The 21831-nt window shown below is 34.4% G+C and overlaps 1 protein-coding gene across 6 annotated transcripts in view; it reads right to left on the bottom strand.

Moving 5' to 3' along the window:
* IDE (insulin degrading enzyme) overlaps positions 1-21831 on the bottom strand; it is a 52865-nt gene that overhangs the window by 16874 nt on the left and 14160 nt on the right. For 5 of the 6 annotated variants that reach the window (XM_030240915.2, XM_050976491.1, XM_030240914.2 and 2 more), the window contains exons 6-17: positions 21346-21458; positions 20772-20934; positions 20077-20169; positions 19443-19534; positions 17722-17802; positions 15611-15714; positions 10226-10328; positions 9262-9384; positions 8555-8637; positions 4343-4487; positions 1598-1708; positions 193-313 (exon numbers count right to left, since the gene is read on the bottom strand). In XM_030240915.2, the coding sequence (XP_030096775.1) occupies positions 193-313; positions 1598-1708; positions 4343-4487; positions 8555-8637; positions 9262-9384; positions 10226-10328; positions 15611-15714; positions 17722-17802; positions 19443-19534; positions 20077-20169; positions 20772-20934; positions 21346-21458 (1332 nt within the window). Of the gene's footprint in view, positions 1-192; positions 314-1597; positions 1709-3674; positions 3820-4342; positions 4488-8554; positions 8638-9261; positions 9385-10225; positions 10329-15610; positions 15715-17721; positions 17803-19442; positions 19535-20076; positions 20170-20771; positions 20935-21345; positions 21459-21831 lie in introns of all 6 variants that reach the window. The other variant, XM_030240919.2, reaches the window with a different exon arrangement.

Here is a 21831-nt window from a genome sequence, read left to right as displayed (position 1 = left end):
GTTTTGCCATTTGAGACCTTTTCCATGAACTACTCTACTTTCTTGAAACCGGAGGGCAAGAGCAGCACGGCCAGCATCAGCTCAGGCCTGGCACTGCAGGGGCGTCCCTTGAACAGTGAGCAGAGTTCAAAACAGATACCCTCAATAGTTAAGTAACATAAGGCAAAAAATAATAAAGTGGCAGAACATTACCATCTAGAGCTTCTTTTAATTCATCTTTGGTCCAAGCAACTTCAGTCATCAGGAGTCGGAGATAATACATTGCATGCTGGTGAGGTTGTTCAGCCCTGAAGTTGTTAAGTGATCTCATGTACTAAACCAAAACAATCAGGTGCAAGTTAGAAACTCAGAAATAGAGTTCTAAACATATTAACATTGTACTCTCAACTTTGTATCAAAAAGATATAGTTCAGGTGTTGAGAACATTCCCTTGCTTGTTAGAAGTCTTAAAAAGATTGTGTTATATCACCTTAGTATTAATGCAATCTTCCGAGCCTTTGGATTAAGCAGAAACCATTAAGATGGTTGAAATGTACATGAAATCAAACTTGTCCATAAAATTAATGCCTAGAAATTAAATTACTGCAGTAAATAAGAGTTTAGATCAAATTTCCTGGGTAGTTGTTCTATCCAGGAAATTCACCTTCTATGATGACTGACCAGGGGTGGGGGAACACTGCTAACAGAAAATGTATTTTTCTCCTGTCACCTATTTCGGCTGACTTGTTTAGACAAAATCTGGAGCACCTGCATGTTTTGCATGGATAAAGGACATATGAGAAAGAAACAGAGAGCTTCTGCAAAAAACCACCTTTCTAGTCCAGCTGTACTTTTACAAAATAAGTAAAGCCTTTTTCCTCTACCAGAGAAACTGGAAAGTGCAAACTAATAGTTTTGGCAAGCTGCAAGCATTTCCAGTGTAGGAAAAAAGTAACTCATTTCAGGGCACGAGTGACCAACAAGCATGCCTCAGGCTGCTGAGGATGCATCCTTCTGTTTGCTCCAAACAGAAGCCCAAAGTTGGTAACTGCCTCATCTGTTTGGCACAGACATGGGGAGAAAACCGCAATCTCCCCAGCTGATGAAACTCCCAGAAATCAGCATGTACTAAACCAGGTGATTATCTTTGCACCAAAGGATCAAGGCCCAGGAGCCAAGACAAATCCAGGGAAAAGAAATGTTGCAAACTTTTTCAACACTTCCTTTCCACATTCACCTATTTCCCACTTCTTTTATGCCTAATTCCTAGTGCAGCCTTTCCAAACTGCAAAAAGTGTTTAAAGCTAAGATTTTCCCCTCCATCCCCTTACTTAGATTTCTACTCCTACCAAAGCAAGCTGTGCTTCCTTGATACATCATAAGAAAGACTGACTAAAAAAAGATTCCAGGACCAGTTATTTTTAACCAAAGAATGTTACATACACAACTCTGAGAAGCTCACAGCCACAAATTAAAAAAAAAAAAAAAGCCATTTGAAGTCCCACTAACGCAGCATTTCACTCTCTATTTCCACAGATTGTCAGCCCTCAGATCTCCTATCAGGTCAATGCATTTAATTTACAATTACTCCAAAATGTGAATTTCTCATGCAGCTTACCGCTTCCTTGATAATTTCAAATCGCTTTTCATCGATCTCAAAAGTAGCCATTTTCTCAATGATTTTCTTGAGCAAGATGTGTTGCTTGTCGTTATAACCTTTTACAGAGAGCTATGGAAAAAGTGCATAAGTTGCTTTAAATGTGGAAGATAAAAGAATAAATCCATTACCAAGTCTTGCACAATGCCAGGAGCAAGGCACTTTTCAATACTTACGCTAAATTCACTGTTAGGGAACATTTAATCATTCTTAAGTTAAATCCCTTTACCCATCAAAAGGTAACTAACTGACAAATACATTATTGCATATTTACACAGGAGTTCTAAATGCACAGAATTAATGTAATTTCATGTTGGTGTAAGTAAACTGTACTCAGAATACAGATTTTTAATGATTACAGTGTTGAGTCTTGGAATACTGAAATGGTTTTCATCAAGGTTTCCTCACTTTAGTAGTGAAGTCTGGATTCACAACTTTCTAAAATTTACTTCTCCAATTTACTTTAATCCTTGATTCATATCTTTGTTGTCGATCAAAGAACATTTAAGGGGAAGTAAGCAATACTACAAAAAAGGGGTGCTATAAACAGCAGCACACCTTATAACCAGGATGCTGCTGAGCTAAAACATCATATTGGTAGGTAAGGTAGTCATATTGGAATTGTAATGACACATTGATCTGATCATACATATTTTTGAAAGTATAAATTAAATAGACTTGCTCATTTAAAAAAATATCATGAAACTTAAAAATTACTGTATGATTTCATCAAGCTACAGAAAATTTCTCTGGCAAAAAGGCATTAAAAAGTGGGGGTTTTTTTTGCAGAGAAAAACTTCAAAATTTGGTATCTGTAACCAGGAATTTGATTGGATTTGTGCAGTTTAATTAGGAGTAAAACGAAACTTTAGAACACAAATGAACATACAGAATTCCTGCTTTTTGGTAGGAAGAATATATTGTTCTGTAGTTGCTGAAACATAGCTGAACAATGAATCTGAAGACAACATTATCATAAATAGATTTATGACAAAGGCTGATATCCTAAATTAGCATAGGAACCCAAAGAGTTCAACAATCACCATGGGTGACTTCTCAGAGTAGCATCTGCCCTTGCTCAAAGCATCAGTATAGTCATTAATAAGTTACACTTATTAATTATAAAACTTCTTACAATATGGAAAATAGTATTACAAGTTCTCAAATAATATTTAAAATAACTGTGAGTAAAAATTAAGAAAATTACATATTTTTTTTTAAAAGGAATTAACCCTGATCATACAAACATCAACAAGCTTTCAAACTGAGGATAATCTAACATTTGCAGTAAGTCAGGTGAATGCAACCAGGAAATTATATTTGCATTTGATTTTTAAAAACGCAGCACTCTCTCATACAGAAAATGTAAAGACAATACACAGTACATTCTTCTGCTAAAATACTTTGGGAAGTAACACTTCTACGGGAAATTTCAAAACACATTCTGGCATATAAGGGTGGTTAACAAAAGCTTTTAACCAAACTTCAAGAGAGACTACTAAAATCTCCTATCATAAATCTCATAGGAGAGAAATAAGAATTTTTTATAATACCAGTATTTATCAAGTATTGTCAATGCTTTATAACAGGTTATAAAACATGATAAAAACAAAAGAAAAAGCCATAAATATCCAGCATTGCGCTCTAATGAACACATGCACAATCCATCTCCACAGCTCACTACAGTAGAATTAGAGAATTATAACAAAATCTGTAAAGCTGAGGATTCATTCAACAGAAAAGTTAATATTTTTCTACAAAGCCAGCAATACTGCTTTCCAGATTATCATGCAAGCAAGTAAAAATGTGAACCAGAATGCAACGATTGCACTGCACACGTTCACAAGGACACTGCAATCTTAAACAGGTCACTCAGGACTGATTAAAATACAGTCTTGCATTGCCTTTAATTCATGAGATATATGCAAGGAAAAAAAACATTAACCATCTCATTTAGAAATGCAGAAGTCCAATGTTTTCTCCAAGCTCAACAACTCCCAAGCTGTTTCATTTCCTCCTGCGTTCTTTTCTTACTTACAAGTATTGCATTCATTCCTGATGCAATGCCATAGACCAAACCTGAGAGGCGTGCTGCATATGTATACTCTTTTAAATCATCCTTCAATAACCTGATAAACAGGTATGTCATGTTGCAATGGAGAGGATCAGCATAAATGTAGCGACTAACAAAAAGAAAAACAAAAGAAATGCTTTGATACCTCAGGCAGTGACAAGGTAATGGATGAAGAAACATGACTGAAGAGTATGTATATGCAGCCTCATGATCAGTAGTTCTTGAACAGGAAAGCAGAAGTATATACTATTTATTTAATAGCACAAAAAGGGGGTCTTTTACCCCATCAGTCAGAAAGTTTTTAGTAGATATCTGACCAACAAATATATAAGCTTGGATTAGGGTTGTGGTTTTTTTAATGGAGGAAGAAAACTTACAAACTAATTAATTTCACGAATGATATAGAAATAAAGAAGAAAATTTGCTTAATGTGAACTAAAAGACTGTTGAAGACTTTTAACAAAATTCAACTTAAAATTCAAATCAAAGAAAGGATGGCTGATAACCAAGATCAAAAGGACTAACAGCCTTTATTTTTTTATTTGAAAGTCCTTCCATCAAATCAATATGAAAATGTTGATGAGTGGAAGTAGTTTTAAGGCTCTGAGCTCTTCCTTGATTTGAGTACTTACATACATCCCATAGATGGTATTTTGGAGATCATAGTTCAAGCCAGCTAGTTCTGCTGCATATGCATACTCGTTGAGGGAGTCTTTGAGTAGTTCAAGGTACAAATAGGCCATGTTACAATGCAAGGGATCCACGTAAGCAAATGGGCTGGAAGAAAATGTTGAAAGTAAAATATGCAGTTTAAAATTATTTCTCTGTTTCTTTTGGCCTTTTAAGTTTGATCTGAAGGAAACAATATTTTCTGTGTTTTTATGCTGATGGATCCCATTCTGAAGGACTCCTATTTCGAAGCCAAATACGAACACATCTGAAAAGTGTTACTTAGCTTGCATATGGTTTGATGACTAAATACACACAAGATTCCAGAGATATTCTATTTATGCTCATAAATCAAGACATGTTTTATTTACTTGGCTGCACAGTCAGAATTCACCAGGAGCAAAAGAAACAAAACATACCAACATAACTTAACAGACCAAAATGAAAGGCCATGTACCGAACATTAATTAATTCATACTCATACGCTATCAGTTTATGTTACAAAAATTAGGAGATGAACAATTTTTGGTATGACAATATGCAGTACATGCCAAGGTCAGCTCAGGAGATAAGTCTGTGTATCCATTTTCTTACTTCTGTAATTTTTTGCGTTATTTTTTTAATGTCAACAACTGTCCAAAACCTACTGTTGCATTAGGAGCACATGATCATACACAACACTCTTGTGAATTTCTCAAAAAGAGAAATGCAACTCAAAGACTCAAGTCATGCTTCAACCATGCTAATTGTTAAATACCTGTCTGTTTTAAAGATTTGAGAAGACAAGTTATTTGTACTGTATGTATTGTAAAACCTCTGAAGTGCATGTAAATTCATTATCAGTGTCACAGATATGAACACCAGTATTTGAAGCACTTGCTGTCAGGATATGGCTTACAATTCAAACCTGACTTTTTCTTGGTAGTCAGATATTCAGGCTATTACATATGTTTACATCTATACAGCAGGGTATTTCACTGTGTTATCAACACTAATGTAGTAAAACAAGTCCACAACACACAAACTGATAACTAAAACACATGGCAAAGATATTTTTAAGAAGTTCCTCATAGCTTTTAACTTCGCCTTCCTTTTAGATTAAGAACAGGAAGGGAAGCACAGGAAGATATTTTAACAAACTAAATTAATAATTTCAAATATATGTATTTGAGAAGCAGAGCCTGCTATAGTCTGAAATCTTAGCCTAGATTAAATAAACAGGTCAGTAAAAAAGACAAAAGAACTTGTCTTTGCATTTCTCCCTGCAATGAGAATGTCCCAAAAATGAGCAATTTTAATATGCCAAAAGATATAAATCCAATTACTATTGAATTTTTTAATTAAGACCAAATTTAAAGTGAGATGTAGGTCAATCCTATAAACCTTCCTCCAGACTCATTAAATTCTTTCCCATTCTGATACTAGAACACAGACTTAAACAGTTTGAGTGATTACTATGTCTGTATCAGTTCTAAATTCTGTATTCTCACTGAGCTGGCAAAGGCCAACTGGGAATTTTTAACAATATCACAACTACTAGATTATTAATCCTCGAGTGAAAAATAACAGAAAACAATTATTACAACACTGTTCTGGGAGTTGCTTCCTATTATTAACAGTTTTGTAAACTACTGCTTATTTCTGGTTGATCTTTTTTTCACTAGACTCGAAGAAGTCGAGTAACTCAATCACTAATGACTGAGTTGTTGAAAAAAACCCCACCAAGTCTATTCTTTTCCTCTTTCAAATAGCTTTAAGTGACATAGCTGGAATCAACACTGAAGTGCTGAATTTCAAAGCATCACCACATTACATGGTTGTTTTACTTCCTTTTAAAAAAGGATACTTTTTGAGTTCTTAAGTTGCAATTTTGCATACAAATGCAAAAGCTTATCATCCTCTTTTAGGCTGGGCAGTAAGTCAGATGTTTTTACTGTGATATTTCTTTAACACAAGGATGCCTGTAAAGATTTTCAGTTTTGGAACAAGTTGATTTCAAGAGGTTCATACACATACTGTTCCCTGTACAGTCTGTATATTTAAGGGAGAAACCAACCTCATCAACTTCCTCTTAATTTATCTACAGAGCAATTGCTACTGCAACATCTGGACCAGGATTCCTTTTATGCTTCATGTTGATCAAGGCTGCAGGCAGAAGAAATCCCCCTAGGTTTTTTATCATACTGAAGCAGTCTGCAGTGTGAACAAACTCTTGTAATCAACAACAAGGCAGCACAGGCTTCATATTCTGATCTAGAACTGAGGCTTAGACTTTTTATGAAAACCTATGTCATAAAGGTGGCTTTATTCACTAGTTCACTTGGTCCCATGAGGTATGAGTGATTCCATCAAGTCTCATTAATAAACACTCTACATTTCACCATTTCCTTCAGTGACCATCACCATGATCAAATAGAGACAGATTCTCCAAGAACCTTTTCTAAGTATCCAAACTAGACAAATCTGCTTACAACAACTTTCAGAGTTGATGTACCCAGTATTGTCAAAATCTCCTCACTCCTGCTCATGTACAATTACCATCTCATTTTTAAGGAAAAGGAAAGAACCCTTGCTCCCAACTCTAAGGAAAAAAGCCAGCTCTCACTTGGAACTGCTTCTAGAAGGAGAGAGGCAAATCATTCCATTACAATGGTCAGCAAAGCTCGTGTACTTCTGGCTTTTTATAAGGGCACACTGAGATGAAAGCACAAATCTAACTGGGAAATACCATCTCCACAGGTCTAGATAAGATATACCTCCCTACTTGGTGCAGGAGGGCTGGAATAGACCTTTAAATGTCACTTCCAACACAAACAATTCTAAGATATTGTGTGTATTGCATACACTTATACCTTTGTGTGCTCTACATAAACCCAATTATTATCTTTTATTCATTCACAGATTGTTAGATATTATAGTTCACTACAGGTCACCTGAACTGATTTAAAAAAACACCACAACTGTAAACTCAGTGTCCCTCAGTAAAATCCTATTTTGGATTTTTGCCAAACATAGCACACGGGAAAGCCACCAAGACTGAAAAAGAAGGCAAAGCACTGCAATTGCTGTTCTCCGAATGAGAGATGAGGAATTCCCATTTTGATCCTCCATTTCCTGACACATTGAAGTTCTAACACATTGAAACAGCTCTAACATATGGCCTGTGGTTTCAAAAAGCACAAAAGAGAAAATGCCCAAGCAACCTATTTTCCCTGACTAGTATCAAAACCAGTACCAAGACATGACACACACTGAAAAAAACCTCTGTATAAAATCCTGCAAGAAAAATTTCAAGTGCTCTCTCAAAACAAGAATTCAACAGTGCATCTGTAGGAGCCCCCACAATAGCCCTTCCATCAATATCACCAAATAATTTAATTAGGCAAAAGGAGAGTCCCTGAATTTTTTCTGGCTGTCATTAGTTCAACACAGAATCAGCTACACTTTAAAAACAGCAGTAATTTTTTAAATTCAAAAGCTAGAAATTTATTACTTGAAAGGAACATTAACAAGTTCTATCATTATCATGCTCACTCAAAAAAGATTATCTTCCTATGATGAAAGTCATGCAAGACCAGAATTAACACTACATCATTTTATCATACATCTTGAGGTCAGAATCAAACACTCATTGATAATATAGACAATGCTCTTCAAAAAAAAAAAAAAGTACAATCAGTTATGAGTGTCAGTTAAGTAAAATCCCAAAATTTTAAGCACTTTTTAAACTGATTTGCAGTATGCAAATGAAAATAGAATTTGAGCCTAAAACTATTATCAGAATAGCATTTCATAAAGAAATTACATGTTAAAATAGCTGTGATTTAGTAATTAATTTAAAAATACACAATTATTTTTAAGAGGGATATTGCAATATGTAGTGGGTTCTATTGGCAGGTATATTTCAGGTATAGCAAATAAAATATAAAAGAAAATTTGGTTTAAAAGGATTTTTAGGTAAATTTTTCCTTTCAATATAGAAGGAGCACATCAAATTTCTTGCTACTCAATTACTGTATATCTTAGATGTGCCTTCCTGCATCTAAGCTTTATTATATATTCAAAGTAAGGATAAGGATTCTAAAGTGCAAGAAAGTTTGCCACACAAATGCAGATTCCCAATAAATAAGAAACTTTTGAAGACAACTTTATGTGATATACTTAGCATTGCATACCTGAAAAATTCAAAGTTGAGACAAGCTTTTGGCAAAAAAAATTTGTCATCTTGCTTGAACCATAGTTTGCTCATAGCAGTGTCCTGTGCCAAGAAAAGAGGTTTTGTTAAGTCATCTGACTTTTAACTGCAATATAAGCCACAGCTTTAAAAAGTCTCTTCACCACTTCAAATCGCGACTTAGAATTATCCCCTTAATTTCATATTGTTTGAATTGCTATATTCAATATATATAATGAATATAGATATATTCAGTATATTGAATATATATACACTATATTTTGAGATCACTAAATGACACTTCTCTCATTTTTCCATGCAATCACCGGCGTTTTCTGTACACAGTTACAAAACAAAAGTCTTCCCTACACCCTTGACTTACTCAACAGTGGTCAAAAAAAATGTAAGAGTGGCAGTCACCCTTCTGCTGAATAAACAGCTCTATTGCTATTTTTATCAATTGTTGACACACTTTCAAAAGGGCAGAGAGAGTTCAAGCTGTATCTATATTCACTTTCCTAGGAACACAAATTGTCACAGTCCAAAGTTCAGCAAGAATGTCTTCGCAGCAAAATATTCAAGTTTTGTACTTTTTTGTTTTCTATACTTAGAAGTATGAGATCATCTGTATTTTATAAAACAGAGGAATTCAACTCTAACTTCCCAGGTTAGGCAGTAAAGTAAACAGGACAAATACAGACAGTTTACCTTGACAAGGGCGGGGTACTGTGTTGCATCTTTTTCCAATGGCAAAATCTCAAAGTTTGTAGGAATAAACTCATTCTTCATTGGAAGCTTGAATTTCCCATTCAGGTCAGCATTTTGCCATTTCTAGATCAATAGGAGAAACAATGAAGCTATGCCAATTTCTGCTTAATTAAGGCATATATGGGCTTATTTATTTTATGCTAAAACAAAAGATTTAGAAATGTATTCCAGTACCTTCTGTGTAAATATTATTAAGATACTAGGGAAAGAGAGAAATAGCTGGGAAAAAAAAAGGTGGAGTAGGCTATCAGCAGGATGAATTGCTCTTGAAAAGAGTATGACAGACAAATAATTTTGAAAAGTTTATAGCAGAGAGGAGGGTGCATTTTTATCTTGTATTTTTTGCTACCATGAGCCGTAAATGAAGATATTAAACTAAACACTTAGCCAAGAATTCTAATTAAGAACATAGGTAAGGTCAAGCTCAAGGAAGTGCTCCTATGCAATGTCTGTTCAGAGCACACTCAGAAGGTTCAATTCAGCCCTAAGATAAATTTTACAGCCATCTCTTCTTAGAAGACCAGAACAATAACAAGTTTCAACAAGGATTTGCCCACCTCCTTTTTTCTGAGTTTTTATTTTTACAATCTCATTTAACTGGCAAAACATACTTGACTTCTACGTTGCAAAAATCAACTTCAGAAACAGTTACACAGAACATTCCCTGCACTTAACATGGTTTATAACCATTAAAATATATCCCTCCTATGTAATAAATATTTGAAATCTAAAGACTAATGTAACATTCTTACTTCCTTTAACATTAAACAGACTCATTGTATGATTTTCATGCTATGAAAAGCAGTGGATTTAAGCTCCCCCTTCAAGTATATGGAAAATTGGACAAAGAATTTACTATCGACTTTCATTTGCAGATATTAGAACGTTACAAATTTTAACATGCCTTAATAACTTCATCAGAAATTGCTTCTTGCTTGTACTGTGTTCCATACCACTCTTCCGTTCGATCAGTTTTTCCTTCAAAAGACTTGGAAACTATTGCAACTCTGAAAACAAAGAGACACTTTGGCATGAATGGGTCTGAGAAAAGACTGAGACATTATTTCAAGCACTGCTTCTGCTCCATCACCAAAACATCTTTATTTCTGCAAACAGTCCATAGACAATTACAGGGCAGGAGAGCAAGTATAAGTATACTGAACTACATGCTAAGGTTAACCATGAAATCAGGTTACCACAGTCATTTAATGCCACTGTTTTTCTGAAGTGTTACAACCTGGGGTTACACAACAGTAGTGTGGCATGCAATTTTTATTTTTAAGACTCTTGTTGTTCCAGAAAACAAAGCAGCTCTTGCAGTCTTCTAGAAAATTGATGTAGTGATTACATTTTCTATACCACCTGTATGAACATCCCAATACATGAAAATACTGATTATAGAAATTTTATTCCATTCCTAGTGTCATAGAATTGCAGATAACCTCACATTGAAAGGGACTCATAAGGATCATGTCATGTTCAACTCCCTGCTTCTTGCAGGACTAACTTAAGCTAAACCGTGTGACTAAGAGCTCCAGTCATCAAAGTGCTGCCTGAACTAAAGAACACACCTAAAAAAGAAGAAATTCAGAATAAAGAAAATTACAAACTTAGTATTTTGTTAGTAGCCTGCATTATAGGTATCAAGAAAATCCCTTTAATTCTATTGAACAATGTACAACACAAAAGACTATTCAATGAAAGTGGCTAGCTTCAAGAGTAAGTACAGGTTTCTAAGAAACTTGAAATGGTCAAAAAAGGTAGCACAACTACCTGCTCTCCCAGACATGCTGAATACCTGCCTGCCTTTGGGAAGCAGCACAGTGATTCCTTGCTTTGCTCTTCTTCTTCTTTTTTTTTTTTTTTTTCTTTTGCTTTTTCTATCAAACTGTCTGTATCTCAAACCATGAGTTTTCCAGCTTTTACCCTTGAGATTCTCTCCCTGATCCAACTGGTACATGGGTGAGCATGTGACTGTGTGGGCTTGGCTTCTGGCTGGGGTTAAACCACAACACAGGTACAAAGTTGCTAAGAGACTACAAAAACTATAAAGCCTTTGAATTTCAAAGCAACCTACCTACAAGAACTTTTTGCAAAGTAAATAATAATAATAATGAGTTAGAGTCCTAAGTGAAAAAATTATCCTAATAAAATTCCAATAATCATATGGCTAGAGCAGCAAGACAAAGATGTTTAATGCTAGAATATACTGTTAAAATATGTCTATTATTCAACATTTCCTCCTCCTACCCTTCTCCAACATACTGATGCTCAAGCAGTAGTGACAATCCAAGTACCCAAACATTTCCTATAGGAGCATACTAAAATTCAAGAGCTAAAAAGAATTGTCTACTCACTGTATAGAAAACAAAATTTTGGAAACCAACACTGTAATTCTTCAAGCAGTTCTGCTTCAACAGAACAGTGATTTATCCCAAATCACTACTGGAATGATTATGACATTTTGAGATCTCAAAAACATACCCACAACAACAGAAACAAATCAAAAGGCATTTTGTCTGCCCAAAAATTGCAACTTAAGACCAACAGCAAAGAAGACCAGGACACAAAAAGAGGAGAAGAGAAGCACAGCAGGTAGAAATGCTATGCCATGCAGGCATTTCAATATACTGTAATCCATCTCTAAAGCCACCAATTATGTAACATTACTTTTGCTTTTCATTTCTCTGTTGTGCTGTACAGCACAATGAACATCCATATGTTTTAGGACAGTGTGGAAATGCACTGGGAAATCAAGATAGGCAATCAAACAATCTTCAATAGGACCTGTTTAAGTATATTTAGGCTTGAGCCATTCATGGATATGGAACACAACAAACTATAAATGCTATTTACTTCTCTATGTACATTCCTATACATGCAAACTGCTGTAGTACCCAATTTCAGAAACAACCCCAGCTTCTATAATGTGATGCATATTTACTAAATACTATCCTGCTTTTCACCCTCCTGAAATCTAAATTGAAGCTACGGGTGAGAAATCCTCAGGACAGTGTTACTTGGGAAGAGGATGTGTGCTTTAAAATTAATGTACTTCCACAAAAGATTATCAACTATTATACTCCAGATTTATGTAATGAAACTCAAGGTTCTAAAGGTGGAAAAGTAATAGACTTAGAATACTTAGAATTTGTGACATTAGTAACAAATGTGTCAAAGCAAATCTATTCCTGTAAAGGACTGATTTTTTTCTGGATCTCATTTAAACTTTGTCTTCCAAACTGTGATACTATCAAACAGTGGAAGAAATTACTTTTCTCTCATTCAAATACATAACACAACATGACTGAGGCAAAAATAACAAAAGCCTACATTTGTCCATAAGTCACAACCATCAGTAAAACTGATGTGAGGCAACACATGCTACTCAAAGTGCCTCACATATCAATCCCCTCAGCAAGCAGAGTAAGGGGAAACTACACACAGAGCTGCTGCTGGCTGGGGTACAGCACTCTGATCACTGCAGAAGCACAAGTTATTTCTTAGTGCTCAGTAAAACTAAGTTGCTACCAAGGATTTGTGGGGGGAAATCCGTGAACAAATTGTCATTTTCAAAATGGATGCTCAGATCCAATGCAATTAAAAACAAACAGATACATTTCTAGCATGTTTACCTGCAGGGTGAGCATCACCAAGTGCACTGAGATAACTCTGCTGAGAGTCTGTGAAATTCCAGTAGTAAGAAATTTCTCTATCAACACTTTTGGCTTTCATTTCATTTTTCTTCCCTCTAGGACAGTACTAGTGCTGCACTTCTGCTATCAATAGAGGAAAAAAAACCCACTTACTATCCAGGGGAAAATGTTCTTTAGCTGCTTATTCTGGTGAGTCACTATCCTCTTAAATTTTAATAAGAGCATTTATTCTGTAGATGTTGAGGGGAAAAATGCCTTGGAAATGATAGGAAAATTATATTTTTCAGCTATGATTGCTACACAGGCCAAGTCTATTCCCTTATCTTCACAGATGGTTGGTAAAACCCAATACAGTTTGAACAAGTAAAAATAATACTTACATTTTAAAGTTTCTCTCTTGGGGAAATTAAGGCACTAAATGCAACAAGTAGTGTGGAAGTGGGAGGAGAATATGAACACTTTCTATTATGGGTCAGTCAAATGGAACCACTTGCATTCTTATATGCATACCATCTGTGAGTATAATTTTTTTTTCATACTTTTTAAACTCAAAGTTTGTTAAGAAAATAATAGCTGAAGAACTATAGTTCTGGAAAAGACACTGAATGCAGTTACTACAATATAGCTATGCCAAGAGGTCCTTAATAGAGGTGAATGGAAAAGAAATGATAAATAAAACCACAATAAAAGAAAAAAATCAAATCAGTGCCAAGTAAAGCACATCAAGACAGAACGTATGCAAGACATAAAAAGAAAAAAACCCAATAAAAATGGGAAAACAATGCCAAACAACAGGCAAAGTTAGGATGTGGCACATAATAATTCTTTCATAAAAAGGGAGAACAGAAAGGTAAACATGAGTTATACACATCAGTAAATGGTGGATAACCAAACAATATAGATATTGAATGCAGATGTGCACAAGTTTTTTTACAAGCATATAAAATTGCTCAAAAAAGACAAAAGAAGGGAGCAGGCTGCTGAATTATACTCACATAGATACAGATGTAATTTTTTAAAAAGAGTATCACAAAGGGACACTTTTATTAACATCTGTAATCTCAACTCATTCTTTTAAGAGAGCCCACTAAAAACAAAATCCACAGTGGCCTTTTTGAATCTTCATAAGGTAAATCACTTTTAGTAATACTTAAATTTCTTTACTTAAATTTACTTACTTAAATTTTCCCTTCCCAAGATAATGTATCTTGCCAGCAATTTAAAATAAAAGATACTATAAAATTATAGTCCCTGTTATATTTTACTATACTTTGAAGGATCTTAGTTAAGTAAAAGATTTTTAAAAGTTGCAGTTCATTTCATTCTACTTCTAATTTCACAGGATAAGTGCTTAAAATATATCTAAAAGGAATATAGTACTACATACAAGTTAGTATTTTCTTTCAGTCAAATGAAAGTAGGAAAGTCTGATAAGACAATATATAATTTCTTTAACAGTTAACTGAAAAAGCCATAAAACCAGGTTTATTCCAGTTCTGAAAGTCCTTTTTTTCTCCTGATATTTAGCACCTTTTTTATACAAAAGTTTAAAATTACACATTTCTTCACCTATTAAATGACATCTATTTCTTAAGTCAGGAAAGAATGTCAAAAGACTGGCAGCCAGCAACAGGAATAACACAGAAAAGTGGTGAGTGGTCTGTAGCATGCAACAGCATCTGACAAACTAAACAATCTATGAATGTATGTACCTGTACTAATTTCTTCCAGCAATTTTTCAGTGTTTAAGTAAGAAGATGTTTTGGAACTTCTCTGGGCAGTAACAAAGACCAAATTTTACATTATGAATCAGATAATATTAACTATTTTCTTGCAATGTTAAGAGCTACACTTCAAAGCTATGTGAAGCTATAATAAACATCAGCTCTCATTAACACCTGCAGCTTCTTTACTACATCAGCATCAGCTCAGGTTTACCTACGGCTTGCAAGCAATTCTAAAACTAGTTATAAGTTTACATTCATGTGGAATTTGGTTAAGCTTTCCACAGAGAGCAAGTAATTACACGTTCTCTATGTTAACTACTAAAAACAGTGCTTCTATGTTAGAGGTATCAAATTTTCAAGAACTTGGATGGTAGAGTGACATGAAAATACATTCAAAATAGAGAAGTATTAAATACTTTGGGAAAGAGAACTGGAGATTTTAATTAAAGTATTGTTTGTTCAAAAGATGATCTTTTGACATAGTCAAGCTTCAGCTGAAGTATCCCACACACATTACACACAGATGCACACCCACACACAAAGATAAAGGCCCTTCTTTAAAGGGCATTAATTACTATGGCAACTACTGTTGCTGATATAGGCAACTCCATTTATTCTATCATTACCTGCATATCCCCAGAAACAGCAGAACCCCATTTGCAAACCATCACATTTGCAAATGCAGTTCATAATCCAAGTTTACTTGACTGTATCCAATAATTATTTTAAATACATCAACCTTTGAAAATAAATTAACATATATCTAAGACCTTCTCATACAAAGAAACATAGTGAATGTTTTCAAATCACATTTACTTTGGAGCTGCAAGAGACACCTAAATTTTGTGTTTCCATTAGTTCATCTGCTTTCTTAAGATTTTTGTGTTAAAATACAGTTTAACTCACCGAACATTTTCTGGTCTCAATTTATCCAGTACCATCTCTATTAAATCAGGCCTGAATTCTTCAAGCAAATACTCAGCAGCCAATACTTCTTCTATAGGATAATACTAAAAAACAAAGCCAAGGAATATGTGGTGAATTAAACAAAAGTAAACATGAAAAAAACATGGTTCAGTAGAGGAAACAAAAGCAAAAACTCCTGATCACTAAAGCTGTATTAACTTGGTAATGTCAAATTAGGGATGTTTTAAAATCTCCCTCAATGGATGTGTAGGATGTTTTAAAATCTCCCTCAAAACTGAACAAGAGGGAGCAGCATTCTAACTATGTAATCATATTTCTCAAGTACTAGGCAATTTTACATAATTTATATTTACCATTCTTCTCTCTTAGAATATTTAATGTCTCACTATAAAAGCCCACCTTTAAATGGTATTTTGATTATAGTAAAACTAACGTGGTAAATGCTGACCCCTGCAGGATATTTCTGAAGATTAAAGAAGACCAAGTACTCACGAGAGTGCATTTAGGGAAAACAAAACATAAATAAGCAAAATAAAACAAAGAAACAAAAACCCTAGACGATTTTAGGACTCTTAAGCAGTTCAATTCTTATTTACAATAATTTAAAGCAAATTATATTTCAGTACCTTATAGTATAATAAAATTTTAAACACATAATTCTACCATTTTTTATTTAGGGTCAAACTGAAAATCTCTTAAGGTACATGGTAACTTAAGAAGAAAAAAACCAGCTAAAACTCATCTGAAAATGATTAATGTGGTTGACAGGAAAACTTTCTTGATAAACACCTGTTTGCCAAGGGAAAATTACCAGGTGACATAAGTGCTGAGTACTTGCACTTTGCCATACCAATGTACTTTTCTCAACCAGAATTATTACAAAATGGCTTTCTGAATTATATACATTATACAAAAAATTACAGTGGAATGACTTCCAGAACAGAGAGTAAGTCACAAAAAGGATTCTGGAAAAGAGAAAGGGTGGTGGGGGGTGGAAATCAAGGACAAGGAACCAAACCTGTGTTATTAAAAATTCAAGTGTGAATGCTTAAGATTCAGAATTTGATGGTCATTTAACTAGTAAAGCAGAACAAAAATTACCGTTCACACTGCAAAGCAAAAGAAAGGCAGTTTAAAAAAAAGTCCTGATTCAATACCCTGCTCTTTGGAACATTGCTGGCAACTTCCTGGCCTAATTTTTGGAAACAGCAATTGTAATCAGAAATAATCCAACAAATACTGAAAGACTGTTTCAGAAGCCAAAAGTCCATTTGTTAGAGATTTTAGGCATTGGACAGAACAAAAGCAAGAGACAGCATGCCACACAGCAGCTCGTTAAATGTCTATCTATATGTTTTCAGCCAAGTCTAACACTTTTCAGCATACAGATAGAAAATCTGAAAATAAAACATCATTATTTTAGACTTTACAGATTAAAGGTCTACAATCAAAACCAGTAATTCCTGCAAAGAAACCAAGAATTTCTCTGAACAGATGGAGACATTAGGTATAAAATGACAAATGGCCGCAAGGAATAAAAGTTGTGTAATTTCACTAGAACAAAAAAAACTCAGCAACCCCCCCCTAAATCTGCCATTAGCACAAAATGAGGGAATTTTGCAAGAAGCATGAAAGACCAAGTAAAAGCTACATGATTCTTTCAGTACCAATATGCAATCATATCTGTGAAGTCAAGCATTTGTAATTTGCAATCTTAATAAAAACATTTCTGCTTACTGCAGTATTTCAACACTGTGAACTAAGGAACACAGTGTTTATCATAAAATATTCTTTGTCTAATATTTCCCTAGAGAACACTTAGCTACCAAATCCAATGCAAGGTACATATGTCTTTCTTTAGAAACACTGAAACAGATCAAATAGCACCTCCAGTTACTGTATAATCAGTTCTACCAAGTACAGAAATATAAAATGGTAGAGTGAGCAGAATGTGACTTACTGACTGCCAAAACTAAGGCCTATGCAGCACACAAGAAGTGTAAAGGACCTCACAGATGCCTGTATTTATTAAGTGGTAAATTATTATTAGAAAAAACAACAACCAAACAAAAATTACCCCCTCCACTTACATGCAACATTCCTCCAAGCTTTGATGTGTAACCTCGTGGTCGTTCCTTATCTTTAAATCTGAATGCCACAGCATTTAGATCCTAGAAAACAATATACGAATGATTAAAGATCATAAATTAAAGCCTATTTTAAGAATAATTACTGGCTACATAATTCCTTTTATAATGAAAGAAAAGGAAGTACTTTTGCTGTATCCATGTTATAGCAGACAAGTACTGAAAATAAGTTTTCAGGATTATTCAAACTGCATGAAACTCACAAGCAATTTGTGATAGTCTCGTAATGTGAAGCATTACATAAGTCTTGTAAGTCCTTTTCATACTGAGATCTACCCCATTTCTCATATATTTAAATTTCCTGATAATCTGAAAACACACCAGCTCTGATCCCACAGTACACAGTGTTCCAGTGCAATGTTTGTCATATATTAATGAAGCCTCTCTCTCTCTCTTCCTTTTCTCTTCCTTTTGTTCAGTCAGCCAAGAGTAAGTTTGGAGACAGAAAAAGTGTGTTTCTTTTTGCTGTCTCAGCCAGAGAAATAGAACACTTCATTCTTAGGATACAATGGTAAGGGTGAATTAAAAGAGAGCTAAGACTTAAAAGGACAGTCCATCCTTCCATGAAACCATGCAGAGAGACGATTAACTCAACAATTCAGCTGAAAGTAAACTCAAAGATTCTTTTCATACTATTTTGCTGGCTCTCTGACTCACCCCACAGTCTCAGGAGCTCTGGGACTGCAAGAAAAGGAGCAACAGGAATGAGACAGAAGGATGGAACTACCTTTTCCAAACCTTGTATTTGCTTACTCTGCCAGTGAAACAAATCCACTGGGACTTTTAGCAGAGAATAACAAGACAGAGACTACTTTCACAGGTATATAGTGCCCAAGTGTATGAAGATAACCCAGATGCAGAATTTCTATTTTCAGACAGGCTCAATAGTTTGGATCAAACAAAGCTGAGATGGGAAAAGGAATCTTTACCCAAGCATATGTACTGAACCAATGAGACTATATATACATACATATATATATATATATATATATATATATATATATATATATATATATATATATATATATATATATAAAACTGGGTTTGTTTCACACTGACCAGAGAAGAGCCATGCTATCTAACAGGATGCTACATTTCTGCTCTGTGCACACAGAACCATCCAGACTTTTAAGAAGCATGAACACTTCAAAAAAGACTGACATGTACTGCTGGAAGTACCTCATGAAAAGCCTTTAGCTGACTTTTCAAAAAGATGAGGGGAACAAACAGCAGATTCAATGTCCTATTGCCTTTACAATCTCAACTATACAATTTAACACATGAAAGAAGGGAGGGGGAGAATAGCAGCCATTTAAATTTCCAGTTCAATGTTACTCCCCACAGTAAATGTTTCCCTCCCTTCTTCAGTGAAGACTAAGCAAAGTTATGTACAATCCTTGGGGACAGAGCAAGATCCTTCTTCCTCCACCTCCATTATGCCATCCTAATCCCATCTCTATAAGGGCATTCCACACCTATGTTAAGACAATGTATTCTGAGTGTACTTGACATTTGCCTCATGTTGCATCTTATAAATTAAAAAACTTAATTACCATGTGATTATTAAATGCTAGTTACATAAGTTAAATAATCTAATAATAAAAATAATTTGTAAAAAGACAACTATCACACATGGTACATATGGCACAGCCCCAATTACTTACCTTGCACTCTTGGAAAACCCATTCTTGAGGTCCTTCTGTACGTAGCTTTTGAATATATTGAAACATGTGCAAAATAATATCTTCAACATGCACTGAAAGGAAAAAATACTTAATAATTCACTCAGTTCCACAGAGAGAGGAAATTTAATGAACACAAATATGGTTTTATTTTTAATTACACTGTGATACATCAAGATCTTTAAGTACATCTGCAATCTCACCAAAGAAGTTAAACTTGCTTTTTCCAGAAATGAATTTAGGGCAAGTGTTTATGTTCCCAGCTAATTCCAAAAAGGGCACTGAACATGTCTTATTGTGAAAATATTGATTTACAATGTAACTTAACTCAGGTCTAAATAGTATGAATAGGTAGCACACAATGGTATTAACAGCTCTTCTTCTTTAAAGAAGTTTATTTAAAGTATTTAATCAACTAATTTAATATAATCTTAAATAAGTTGATTTCTTATGTTAGGTGAAGTGTGTTAGCATACTTAGAGGAACTAAACACAGAATAATAACAAGTTTACTTTAATTAACTGGCTTTCAAGCTATAATAACAATTAGTCTCTTCAGATACAAACACAAAATCATCACATCAGCAATAACAAGGAATACAAAGAGCTTCACTTACAAAGTCCTTCTTCAGTCAAGTCCACATTAATGATGAAAAACATGAAACCTCTAGCACCTTCCTTCTGGCCTCCAACAAGAGTATTTACCCACCCTATGTCATTAAAAAGAAACTTTATTACATAAACAAATCTATAATAAACATAATATACATAAACAAATCTATTTATGCAACTTTTTGCATGCTTCAGCAACATTAAACCAATTTTGATTTATTTACATGTTTTCCTTTACTTCATGAATGCCTACAGCAACAGGGCAAGTTAAACACAACCCAAGTCAGCTCCATCTGATTTTGTACTCAGAGTGATAAGACAAACTCAGGATCATTTGATTACTGGATTCGGTTTGGAAAAAATGCTATAAAGTAAAATAGCAAAAGATACACCACTATAACCGTACAGACATTAAGGGACCTGACAGTAACCTCAAAGATAGTGACAGAATAGAGACAAGATCATTATGCTGAAGTTCAAGTAACTCTCAAACAAGGGGAGTCAAAGAAACAATAGCCTCAGCAACTTGAGTGACTGTTACCTATTTATTCCTCCCTGCTGCAGAAACAAAAACGAAGCACAAAATGACTTATAGATAAAGGCTTTAACATATAAAAGTCTACTTTAAGTGAGACATAGTTAAATTTTAAAAAACTGTGTGATCAAATATTTTTTCAATTCTCCACCTTGAAGGACTTACCTTTGGCTTTAAGCTCTGACAGAAGACTCCCGGGGCCTTCATGGCCAATCAGATGGCCAAGGTAATGGCCAGGGTTTGATTTATAGTATTTCTGAAGGTCTGGTATAGGAAATGTGACATAAAGATTTCTAATGTCCTTAATGGGTACCACTTTATACAGTTGCTGAGGAGAGAAACAAGCAAGGAGACCCATAAGCAAAGGGAAACTCATTCACTGTATTCATCTCAGGAGCATGTATCAAGTTCCCTTCACGTACACACACACATTACAAACACATCTCCCAAATCTCAAAAGTATCTAAAACTTAGGGCAACACTTCAGCCATTCATGATAAAAACAAAGAAAATTAATTATCTCATAGCTGCTTACAACTGCAACCAAATGTGCAACCTTTACTATAAACTATACAAAAGTATACTCAGCATGGAAAAGTGAGTGGGAAATCAATACAGAAATATGGAATTTAACAGGGACATTGATAAAAGAGTAGTGAAGTGCACAGTGTATTACTGAAACATAAAAAACTACATTTAAAATATACACTCTGGATGGAAGATGCATCCCTATACATACCCGGAGATGCTCTTCTTGGAAAGGATGCTCAGGAAACTCTGGTATAGGGACATTTTTATTCTCTACTTCTGAAAATAACTTTACCACTAAGCAAGTCAGCTCATCCAGGGATTCTAGAGAAAGAAACATTAGGAAAAACACAGTCTTTATATAAGGATTCCAACAAACTTTTTTTTTTTTTAAATATTGTTTGGGAAAGTCATGAATTATAGAGGAAAGCAGTTTTAATGGTGTTATGATTTTTAATTTCAGGAAGAAAACAAATAATCAAATTTTGAACTGTAACATCCTAGAAGCACCATTCTTATTAAAGAAAGGGTTCGATCATGAATAAAATAAATCCTGTAACTGAAAATATATCTTTACATATTACAGATTAAACTAAGCTAGAACTGAAAGATACATCAGATATTGAACACCTATAAAAATAAACATTCCACAAAAGTTTAAGGGACATAGAATTGCACCTGCAAATTTTCTAGAGTG

The sequence above is a fragment of the Serinus canaria genome, chromosome 6 (genome assembly GCF_022539315.1).
Source record: "Serinus canaria isolate serCan28SL12 chromosome 6, serCan2020, whole genome shotgun sequence".
In the NCBI taxonomy this organism is placed as follows: domain Eukaryota; kingdom Metazoa; phylum Chordata; class Aves; order Passeriformes; family Fringillidae; genus Serinus; species Serinus canaria.
This window is presented reverse-complemented; position numbering and strand designations above follow the sequence as displayed.